Source organism: Lissotriton vulgaris, chromosome 4_1 (assembly GCF_964263255.1).
Source record: "Lissotriton vulgaris chromosome 4_1, aLisVul1.2, whole genome shotgun sequence".
NCBI lineage: Eukaryota > Metazoa > Chordata > Amphibia > Caudata > Salamandridae > Lissotriton > Lissotriton vulgaris.
This window is the reverse complement of record NC_141691.1, coordinates 525,472,206-525,484,752: the sequence shown is the minus strand read 5'-3', so window position 1 is coordinate 525,484,752 and position 12,547 is coordinate 525,472,206. Positions and strand designations below refer to the sequence as shown.

Here is a 12,547-nt window from a genome sequence, read left to right as displayed (position 1 = left end):
AGCAGTTGTCTCACATGTGCAAACTCTGATAATCTAACAGGTATGACATTTAACCTTGGATAACTTGACAGCAAAATGTCACGCTTGTCTCTCAAAAGTAAAGACTCTGGAAATGTAGCAGTTATGACCGTGAACCTTGCATAACTTGACTGCAGAATGAGGCATATTTGAGCGTTTTGTCTTCTGTTCCGCTCTCCTAGAAGCAGAGGGCGGGAGGCGGGGAGGGGGGAGTCACACATTGTTTTTCACTAGTCTAACTCCAGTACTAAAATATTTGTTTTACTGTTCTAATTCCAGATCTATATTTGGGTAAATAGGCCAGGTGAGCGTATTTATTAACTCCAATCCTGGAGAATCAGGGGAAAGTTAAAAATGTCCCAAATATATATATATATATTTTAAGTGTTTAGCGTTTCCAGCGAGCGCCTATTAAAGCAAAAAACTAGTCAGGTCAAAAACTAGCAATTAGCAAAAAATGCATGCATATTAAAAATATATACTTACAAATGATACAAAGTCTGGCTTTGGTTCCCCCGTCTGTAGCCGCCGGAAAAACGGATAAAATGGGGGAAAAAAGTGAGCCACGAATCACATACCGACAGTAAGTAAAGCAGCGCAGAATTTAGAACAAGCAAACCTAGCTATTCGACAGGTGGTGGTCCGAAATGACGGCCATCTTTGATTCAGGCAGAAACGTCAATTTGCGTCACTGTTTCAGTTGGTTGGAGCAAGCTGAGTCCTAAAACAAATGTTGCCTTACATTAAGATGGCTGAATCTCGCGAGGTAGGATGTGTGCTTTTGACACCGGGTACTGCTCTGAACGTCAGTCTGGCTATTCAACTACAGAGAATACGGTCGTTTCGTGTGGCCGCAATGTGGTGAGACTAACTGCCACAAGGCAACGTGTTTATCTGATTGTACCTCATGTGGTTTTCAAATGGCGGACACCCACAGTATAGTAAATAAGGAAGAAAACCCTTGTGTTTACGAAGGTGAAGAGGAGGGCCCGTTTGGTTATTCGAAGCACGGAAATGTGGCAAAACTGGAAGGCGTTACCAGTAGTGTGAAGGTAGAGCCACGCCTTAGATGTTTGGAGCAGCAAGGCCACAATGCCCACGTGACTTGTGAGGGTCCTAGCGTTTGTTTGAAACGCAACGTTTTACATCCTTTGTCAAGGGGTGAGAACTTTAATGCTTTACGGAAGGACGTGGGATTTTTGGAGGACGAACAAAGTGCCTGTGCAAAAGAAGAGAGTGATGCGAGCGTTCCTGTTATTCAGGCTAATGGTCCATGCGTTTCTGCCAGAAAGGCGAAGGATGAACTGAGTGATTTTGCTGTAAAGGAAGTGGGCTCAAATGGTCAAGTCAATGATGACAAGTCTATAGATAAGCATGACCACATTACTACCACTGTTAGGGAGGCAAACGAGGGAGAAAATTATTATGAAAGGAAGGCTGGCCTCCGTACCTGTTTGAAGAATGATGATCCTAGTATTTGTGTTGTGGTTGAGCCTGGCCAGAGGACCTATGATGGGGAGTTGAATGACCCCCGTGTTGTTTGCGTCCTGGAGGAGAGCCTCGGTGGTAATCAGATCTCCGATGGTCGTGTGACCGATGGTCAATTTAATGTTTATGTTACTATCGAGGATGTTCACCGCGTGAGTACTGGTGAGACAAGTATGGCAGCTGGTGCTATTGTGAAAGAAGAGGAATGCGCTATTGCGAAGAAGAAGAATATGGATGACTCGAATAAGGGCATTGGCGGTGCCATTAAAGAAGATGAGAGCCAAAGTGATTTTGTACAGAATGCCGGCGGTTCCAGCTATTGTACAAAGAAAGAGATCTATGTACGACGTGAGATTGATGCTGAAGCCTCTCCAAGACAACAATTTTTTTCAGATGATTGTGTGAGGGACCATGGTAACTCCGTGACAATTACGATCCAGGGTTCCAGCGTTACAAGACGTTCTTCCATGGCAGAGGAGATAAACCCTAGTAAAATACTTGTGGAAGAAACTGGCTTGAAAAATTGTATCAAGGAAGAGTATGGTCTGAGCACCCTTGCCAACAAGGAAGACAATGTAAGAGTGTCTGCTAAAGATGAGGTTGATAATGCTCACTTTAAGCATGATAACCGTACTGTTTATGTTGTGATTGAGAATGGCTTCAGTACCGGTACCAAGGAGGGGAATGAGGGACTCCGTGCTTCAGTTATGGAACAGGAGGCTCCATGCTCTGATGGTGTGGATTTTGTCTGCAGTGTTTGTGCTACGGAAGATGATGACCATCGTACCTGTGCCAGCTCTTTGGCAATTACAAGCCAAAAGCCTTGTCTTACAGGACATTTCAGCAAGGGAGAGGATACCAATGCTGGTGCCTTACTGGTTAAAGAGACCAGCTTGAGAACATCTGTGATGGAAGATGGATCATTGAGGCCAAATGGGATGGCAAATCTGAAGGCCTGTCCTACAAAGGAAAGCATTTTGACAGAAAAGAATGATGGCTCTACAGCTTCTATAGTAAAACTAGTGGGTGGTGTTACCAGCTCGATGGAAGTTGGCAGCCGCTGTGATCCTGTAAAGTTGAAGACCTATTGCACTGAAAATCCATTTCGTGAAGCTGATCCCAGAAGTGGAGTCACAGTGGATGATGCATGTAATAGTCTCATGGGCAGCCACCAGTTAAGCAATGCTAGTCCAGTAAAACGCTTTACTGTTAAGCAGAAGGGTTATATATCGGAAGAAGAGAATGATTCTTTGGGATGCTGCTGTATATGTAATGATGAACATAGCTGGCCCAATAATTTGCTGGTGTATTGTGATGGAGGATCTGGATGTAAAGTAGCTGTCCATCAAGGTGAGGGAGCAAGCAATAATGTTTAGAGCTTCTACTTTTTTTAATGTGTATCTGCTTTTGATTACATTGTTGCAACTGGTTACTTAACTGCTATATATACAAGTTTAATTCTCCATCCCTAATACTTTTAATATGATTTGATTTTTTTTGTCCGTTTTGTTGTGGCTTACGATGATTCATGTGTAAACACCCATAATCTTCAAAACACCTTAAACTAGTCCTTCATTAAACCACATCAGCTATAATAGGTTACATTATTTATTTAAAACACTGCATAGTATACCTACATTGGGTCTAATGTGTGCTATACATTTGGAGTTAATGGTGTTTCAGTGCCATTATGGCATACCTTTCAAAGCCAACCAATAATAAGGGTGTGTGCCACTCCACAATTAGTTGTTCCGTCTAGCAGGGGAACTGGTAAAACGGGGTCTGAGAAGCAATTTCCATCTTGGTGCAATGAATATTACAACAGCTCTACTACTTTGTTCCTGGGAAGGCTCCTTTTCACAGACAGCATGTCCTCATGACGGTGCTAAAAGCAGATGTGGCGTTTTTGATATCAGTTAGGGCAGGCTCTCAACAACCTTTCTTGATGAGTTGGGAAAGGTTCTCCGCAGACAGGGCAGTCCACCTCCTTTCTATCAGTCATTCTGTTTTGTCCATTAATTAGTCTAAAGTCACACAAAAAAAATTCTCTTTGGTGAAGATAGAAGAAACCAAACAAACACACTTCACATAATCATACTGTATCATCAGAGCATAAACGTCACACACACAAACCTTTTGTAGTAAAGAATTTATTTGAAAATTAAAACACAATATAAAAATATTTAAACATTTTTGTTAAAAAAAGGAATTTCTAGAGATTTCATTAACCAACCAGTGAGAATAACTACAGAATAAGGAAGATTATCACAAACGAATATACAATTACATGGTATATACATACATACGCGGGAGAAAACAATAGACATCATAAATCATTTCTAATCACTGTATATCATCACCAGTAACTGTTGAATTATCTGTCAAGGTACAATACTTTATATATTTTTACACCTTCCTCAGGATTGTTGATGACTCCCGACTATTAATTGAATAATCTAAAACACATATATACAAACAAGGAAAAGTAAAAAAAAAAATGTATTATATTTGTTTTTTGTATTTTTCCTTGTCTGTTTGTATATGTTTTAGATTATTCAGTTGATAGCCGGGAATCATCAAAAATCCTGAGGAAGGTGGTTTCTTTAATTATATGCTACCCACCGAAACATGTTGATGCTTCTAATGTAAATACACTAAATTACTAAGGGTATCTGCAAGGGTGTAAGATAATATAAAGAATTGTACCTTGACATATAATTCAACAGCTACTGGTGATGATATACAGCGATTAGAACTTTTTTTGATGTCTATTGTTTTCTCCCGCGTCTGTATGTACCATGTAATTGTACATTTGTTTGTGATCTTCCCTATTGTGTTGTTGTTCTCACTGGTTTGTTTATGAAATCTCTAGGAAATTGCTTATTTTAACAAAAATTCTTTTTAAACTTAATTTTTATATTGTATTTTAATTTTCAAATAAATTCTTTACTACAAAAGATTAGTGTTTGTGACGTTTATGCTTTGGTGATACAGTATGATTATGTGAAGTGTGTTTGTTTGGTTTCTTCTATTTTCACCAAAGAGTATTTTTTGTGTGACTTTTGTCTATTTAGTGATCTACCTCTGTTGATTTTAGGGAGCCCAGCCTCCCTCTCTCTCTTGTTGAGACCTAAATTAGTCTAAACCTGACTCTTACAAGTGGACAGCTCTGAGTCCTGCCCATGGTCCCGTCTTTTCCTCGGTGGTGCTGCTGAGAGAATAATTTGCAGTAAAAAGGAGAACTGTTATTCTTTTTTTAAGTCTGGCTTTTGAGACCGCTTTAGCAATCACGCCAGACTATTGAATTTCCCAAAAATATTATGCATAACATGCATACATAGCAAGCCTGTTCACCTGTCATGCAATTTCCTTCCACCCATCACACAGTGAAGCATTGGGTCCTTCTACTTCAGCCTTTGGCTCTGTTTATTTTGTGTAACATGATTTTTTCTTCTTATAACACAAATTGTTTTATTATGTATTGTATTGTTTTTTAATAAATATGATGGTTTTTGCAAAAATAATTCAAAAGATAGCAGATTGTTTGATAAATAAAATAAGATATACAATCCATTCCTTTGCCAACTTTTGCCCTGATTGTACTTTTCTGATCTTGTTCATTTAGAAATATACAACATTTTGATATTTAAGGGTTATATTGTGTACATGTAAATTTGTTAATTTGTTTTGACTCTATGCTATACCCAACATACCGGTTGCCAATATAGCAGCTTTAGAATAGATGGTCGTTTGAGATTGTTTCCTTATAAAACAAGGAAAAGGGACTCTTGTTTTTGTTGAATACAAACCCATTCCCTTTTCCTAAAAAGGGTTCCTCCCAATACTTTTTGATCCCACGTGATTTTGCTGGTACACATCAGTAAAAAAAGTAGTTAATTTCATTCACATGGCAGTCATGTGAGATAATCTTTACTGCTGTTATCTCCAAGAGCAGTAGTTTCATACAGAATTGAAGTGTCAAACAAGTGTTTTTTACGTATACTTTGATTTTCAACATCAGCACATGGTGTTTGATTCATGAGGCATAGTGGTTGATTTGTAATTGAGACTCAAAAAGAACACTCCCAGTACGCTTCCCAACAGCACCAGGTTATGTTAAGCTCACTCAGCAATTATCTAATCCTTTTCATGCACTTAATCCATACTTATTATGTCCTTTGTCCTCATTCCCGCCATTTATTTGACGTTGTCCCAGTTCATAGAGGAGAAGGAAGCAGGAAGTGCTTAAAGCTCCACCTAGCCTGGCTTGGTGTGCTCTATGAACTAGCTTCTTCTTTACAACTTGCTCCTAATACTAATCGAATGGAGGCCAGTATCATAAGGATGGTGGGTGTGTTGTAATGACTTTGACCAGGGCTCAGGAGACTAAAGATTGCAGGTAAAAGTAACTGGGCATTTCATTCTCAGACTCTGAATATGGTAACGTTTAGCTCAGCATATTTAATTTAAAGGTGCCCACTGGATCCCTGCTTAGGAAGTAGCAACTTCTATGGTAGATTTACCCAGTTTTCCCTCCGAAATAGGAAGCTCCAATAGAATATAAACCATAATAACTGTAGAAGAAATCCATCTGTACAAAGTCATTTTGGTTGCCTTATGACTCTGTTTTGATCTACCAAAGTTTAGAAATATATGCTCCGATATCTTGTGCATCATGCAGTGCTCAAGATAAATATTAACAGCATGTTTGACATCCAAACAATGCAAATGCTGTTTTTCCTCAAACAGGAGAAGAAAAGAAAACGTGCAACACAATCGTATTCCTCATGCATTTTGAATAGTGCTTTAGATAGAAAAGTAAGATTCATTCTTAATACTACTTTCAACATGTTATGAAAAGGGGATTGCATAAAATGTCACCATGTTCTCCAATCCTTGTAGCTGATTTAAGTGCTATCAAAAGAGAGACCTTCATAGCTAAATATTTTAAATCTACTGAAATTAGGTGTTCCAAAGGAACACCTGTGAACACCTTCAAGACCAAGGGCACCTAAGGCCGGATGGTATAGAGGTAGAACAACTCTTCATTAACCTCATGACTAGAGTACTCCATCTCAAACCCTTCCCAAGGTTAACTGAATACTTTAATGGCAGACCATTGAGCTCTTAATGTAGGCACTGTCATTTTTTCCCCCCATTCAGCAAAAGTTGAACAACAGAAGATATTTCACAGGGAAAGAGAATCACACCAATGTTGAAAACATCCTCAGTGTTTTGGAGTATGATTAAAGAGTGTTTGGGCATCTTGATCCCTGTAAATAATGAGCTGTGGAATCCTACTACCTTGAAGCCTTATAATCTCAACTTTCAAAGCGATAGAGAAAGCTTTGACAGAGGATGACACCCCAATGCTCACAGAGGGCAAGATGAGAATGGGGGTTTTCAGCATTGAGGCCCGAAGGGAAGAATTATCACCTCCAGTGCATCCTAATGAATTTTGAGGGGAACCAGAGGCATAAGCTGTATAGGTGGAAGTGTATACAAAGGATGAGGTCAAGGTAAAGATAGGGTATCTGGTTCCTGGGACGTGAAAGTGTACGAAAAACCTTGAAAGAGGAATGTCTTCTTGGAAGGTAAATGTTTGACATATATGGGATAACATCCATATTGTGATAGATAGACGTTGAGAGGAAGGAATCACCCTGCCCAGATCTGCCTTCATATTCTCTAGTTGTAGGAAACTGACTCTGTATATACTATACCAAAGTAAGGTATAGTGTGAACTGAGTCCATTGATTCCCCAAAGGTAGGCAGAGGTAAAAGTAGATAATACCTTATTCTCTTTTTGTGGTAGTATGGGCAAGCAGAAAGGCTTTATCAGAGGGTAGTGTTAAGCATTGATTTTACACACTCAGGCAAGAAATGTCACACACTGACAGACTGAAATCAGACCAATTTGTATAAAAATATTATTTAGTTGTTTTATTTTTCTTGAACCAATCCAGGCCTGGTACAGGCCTGGGCCTGGATTGCAAGACTTATACAGTGAAATACCATTTGAATGGTGTTGTATTGGTTTGCAGGTAAGTCATTTGTTTATAAAACAGTTTGAATTACTTTTTCAAATTACTTTTTAAGTTACTTTAATTACTTATTGTGATATTCCTAGATATCACACTGGGACATTTCCTAGACAAAAGGTAAATGAATCAGTTTTTGTACATATGCAGTTTCTTTAGGTTTCATAAAAACCAACTCCACACTTGTAACAATTTTCACAAGAAAACAGCCAATGCAGTCCTAGGGGAGAAAACAATGTTATCGACTTAACGGTGAGTTCTCCGATTTGGGAGTTGGTTTTCTGGGGTTAGAACCAGGGTTCTCCCATGGTAAAGGATGCACTCTCAAAGCACACTCCGTGTCAATAGGGCAGCTGGTTGCAGAGTGCTGAGGCCCAATGTTATCCATTGGGGGGGATAGGGAGTATCCAGTTGGTGGCTGCTCACAAGCAGGCCACAAGGTTGTGGGAGAAAAGCTCCTGGATTTAGACTCTGGTCAAAGGGGTATCCGATTTAGCACACAAGGTGCACCCACAGCAGCACAGGTGCTGTTTTGGTGTTGGGTGCAATGTTATTTTCAATGGGGATTCTCCGGCTGCAAAAAACTCTGCAGGCTCGGGACAAAGATCTTCTAGAGGTGACCACCGGTTGGAGAGGCAAGTTGGGATGCCGGGGCACCGTCAGTTGGTCCTCCCATGGCTCTGGGATGTCGGGTGCAGGGATGTCTTTTGACGTCTGGTTTCTCTTACCAGGTCGCGGTCAGGGGGTATCCTCCAGAAAGGAACTGCAGGTGTCAGTTGGAGACTAGAGGTAGGTCAAGGATCACTAGATCCCAGGTCTGGGTCGGGGAGTAGACCTTCTGGGGTTGGGCCTCTCCAACTCAGGCTGTGAGCATCAGGGGAAGACTCGCGAATTTGGCCGGGGCCAGGGCCTTGCTTGAGCAAATCCGGTGCCCACAGGAGACCAAGTCTGGTTTGAGAAGGCAGGGCAGGTCCTCTGGATTCTTGGGGGTTGCTAGCTGCAGGACACACCAGGATTTCGCTGCAGCAGGTCGAGGTCGGGAGAGCCAGATAGTGCTGAAGCCAAGTCAGTTGGTGTCCTCCTCTTCTTTCAGCACAACTTCTTTGGTCCTTCTTCTTCTCTCCTTGTCTGAGGAGGCAAGGTTCAGGGTTGCCCATAAATACTAAATTTAGGGGCGTTACAGGTAGGTACAGGTCGGGCCCTATGGGTCCTTTCCTTGTGGTGGGTACACCCCCTAGTGGGAAGGGGCATACGCCTCACTCTGGTTGGCTGGGTCTCCTATCTGCGAGATAGCGGGGACTGAGAGTTGTGCTTCACATCGTCCCCCCACCTGATGGGTGGGGTTGGCAAAGGTGGGCACACCTCTCCTCTGAACTTGGTTTTCCTGACGATTCTCAGACCCACAGTAGAACCTATGGTGGCTTGTAGCTGGAAGCAGCAATGGCTGGGGTATCTCACAAAGGCAGCAAGCCTTTGAGGCTTCCCCCTTCGTTGATCCTGCCCATCCTGGGGGGAGGCTTGGCACCCCATCTCAGGATGTGCTTTGTTTAAGGACCCCAAGAGCGACAGGCCCTCGACCCAGAGGTCTGGAAACATGTCTGGTGATGGCAGCTGGCGAGCAGCCACTCAGCCAGGACACTAGAGTTAGGTTGTTTTTCAGGTGGCATCTCTAAGATGCCCTCTGAGGGCATTTTTCATTAAATCTCACACTGGCATTAGTGTGGGTTTAATGTGCTGAGAAGTTTGATACCAAACTACCCCGTTTTCAGTAAGGCCATTATGGTGCTGTGGAATTCGGGACGACAAACTCCCATACCATATACTCTTTATGGCATTGCTGCACTTACAATGTCTAAGAATTTACTTAGACACTGTAGGGGTACAGTGCTCATGCATCTGCACCTTCACTCCTGGTATAGTGCGCCCAGCTAGAGTGTTGGCTTACCTACGCCAGGGCAGTGGTTCGTAGGCATGGCACACAGGGATGTGTGCCATGTCGACTTCACTATGTTCTGCACCAAAACACGCCTGCAATGCAGTGTGTGTGTGTGTGTGTGTGTGTGTGTGTGTGTGTGTGTGTGTGTGTGTGTGTGTAAAGGTACAGGGCCTCTAAAGGTGGCACAAATAAGTGCTGTAACCCGTAGAGGCCTTCCCTGGTGACAATGCCCTTGGTACCTTTTACAAGGGGCTTACATGTGGTCAGAGAGCTGCCAATTGAGTTTTGCAACCGTACAGTTTAGAGAAAGAACATAGGCCCTGGGTACCTAGTTGGCAGGAACCCATAGCACACTCAAAGTACATCAACATTAGACAAAAAGTGGGGGGCAACCATGTAAAAAGGTGCACTTTCCTCCACTAGTCCCTTGATATGTACTGCTTTTAAGGACAGCAGATGCCTCTTTGCCAATGTTCCTATCTTTTGAGCTGCCAGAATTTATGAACCTGATCTTCTTGCACCCTGTCTATTTTGTTTATGTAGGATATAGAAACTGTGTTGTCTGTCATGATCAGCACACAGTGGTTTCTGACAGTTGTGTTGAAGTACCTTAATGCATTTGGGATGGCTGTAATCTCTATCCAGCTTCAAGATTTGTGAAACTTTTGAGAGGGCATCTTCATTGGGTTGTTGCAAAATTGTAGGTTGCGGCCCATCCCTTCCCACTGGTATCCATTGTTAGCACCACAGGAGAGGGAAGGGATGAAGGGGTAAATCCTTCTTGAGTGATTGTGTATTCAACCACCATTGTAGTTTAACCTGAGATGCTAGTGAAATCTTCTTCTTCGGGGACACTGGTGACGGTTTCCATTACTCCCGTAGAAGGATAATCAGTGCACATCACCCTGTGTTCTTGGTGGAGCTTCCTTAAGAGATAACAGGAACAGCAGCGTTGATCTTAGGTAAAGTGCTCTCTCCATGTTGAAACAGAATTCCTATTTCTGTTTTGAACAGAGCACAAATAAAGATCTTGGTCTGTTGAGGTGCCATATAGCATCTTTGTTGTTGAATTGTCGGTCCATGATGTCTAAACATTATCTTTGGAGGAAGTAGCCAATTGAGAAAAGGGTAGACTTTCTATCCCTGTGGGTGAAGCTTTACAACCAATGGTGCCATCATTTTGGTGCACACCCTCAGTCCAGACCTTAAACCAAAGGGAAGGACCGTAGACTGGTGATGCTGCTTCATCCTCGAAAATCTCAGGTACTTTTGATTTTCCTTCAGTATAGGAATACAGAAGTACTAATTCGTTATGGCTGCAGTTAGGAAGAATGCCGCCTTCTCTGTCAAGGGAATAATCTTTTGTAGTGTTTTTATCTGGATAGAAATTTTATTTCTCAAGCGGTTTACTTTACAGCGATCTATAACAATCCTGTAATCTCCTAATGATTCTGACACCACAATTGCAATCTAACAGATTGATTTTCTTCTTCTGTTCCTCGGTACTGGCTAAATACCCCTTTTCTTTATTAACTTGTGAATTGCAGATTTTTTTTTTTTTTACCATCAGTGATCAGTACAACACTACTATACACAACAAGCCATAGTGTTCCTTGGTTTGTCCTAAGGGCCTATGGGAGTTTGCTAGTCTAATGGCCTTCTATATCCATTAGTATCAGGTGTGTTGTGAGGGTCCGAGCAGTGACTGCTCCCCCGCTATTGCAAAGGATCGTCACCCCACTGTTGTGCAGCAGCGAAATAAAGGAAAAATAAAATAACTCGAGGTTATTATCATTTTATTTTGTCCTGATGCGGCAGCTTTGAAGGGTGCGGCAGGGCTGGAGAACATGCAGAGGCTCCCATTCTCTGGCTGAATGCCGAATTGCGGCACTCGGACCAATCACAACGCTGCGTGTGCTTCCTGTTCTGTTCTGTTGGTGCTGAGGGATGAGAAGGAGAGACGGAGGAAATACACAGCGGTACGATAAGTTTAAAAAAAGAACATGTTTTTAATATTTTCATTCCCTTTAACCTCCCCCCACCCCGCCACCCCGATCGGTGTCGACCGTGACTGGTTCCGAGGCTCCAGCCCAGAGGAGCTGAACATTCAATACTGGCAACATGTTGTGCTTTTTCGTCAACTCCCTAGTTGCGTTTTTATATAGGTCTTACACGCTTGCATGTTCCTTCAAATTTCAGCATTTTGTCTGCTAGCAATACTGTCGGTTTATCCATGGTGTAGCTATGACAAGTCTTTGCCTACTATAAGCCCAGCGCCTGGAGGGGTCGGCTGATTCCAGCAGTGATTCAGGGTCAATTTTCCCACTAAACAAATTAGGATGAGGAGGTGTCCCGCACGCCAGTGGATTGGATATATCCTATCCACACCCGATTGGCGCAGCAAACATGCTATTGTATCTAGAAGGAGGGTGATTCCCATAATTTATTTTGAGGTTGGCCAGGTCACTCCAAAACGCCTGAGCCTGAGGGAAAGACCACCACAGGCCTGAAAAATTATAAAAATGTTACTAGACCTGCAGGTCTGGTGACTTAAATAATCTACTTGACCTATTGTAATGCTCTTGACCCCTAAACTGATTCCAAATGATGTGATCATTTGTACATATTTTAATTCACGGAGTCAAATTTTTCTTCATCATCCCATATGAGAGCACTTTCAAGCATGCAATTTCAGCATGACTGTTGTACAAAAAAAACTCGGTTGTTTGATTTAGTAGACTAAACTTTTGCTCCATACATGATACAAATCTAGCTACATATAGGATACACATGAACTCTGACTTGCCTCTCGGTTCATTAACCGCATTATCATCAAGGCAGGGCAGACATGTTTCTCAAACCAGGTTTAAAACCTATCACTTTTATTAAATATATAACTAAAGCATGAAGTGGTAACACACTGTCATTTCAATCAACAGATATTACATTGAATGGTCACACAATTTACCACTGACATGCAGTTGTACTGGTAAAACTAAACAGTGTACAGACAATGTTTGAAAATCGATTTTTGTAAATATTCGTCATTTTCACATCAGCATGT

The 12,547-nt window shown here is 41.8% G+C and overlaps 1 protein-coding gene across 1 annotated transcript in view; it reads left to right on the top strand.

Moving 5' to 3' along the window:
• The first annotated feature begins 864 nt into the window (after positions 1 to 864).
• LOC147721188 (protein AF-10-like) overlaps positions 865 to 12,547 on the top strand; it is a 1,319,715-nt gene continuing 1,308,032 nt past the window's right edge. Inside the window, exon 1 of the mRNA XM_086966803.1 lies at positions 865 to 2,856. Within this exon, the coding sequence (XP_086822929.1) occupies positions 939 to 2,856 (1,918 nt within the window). The 5' untranslated portion in view covers positions 865 to 938. The remainder of the gene's footprint in view (positions 2,857 to 12,547) is intronic.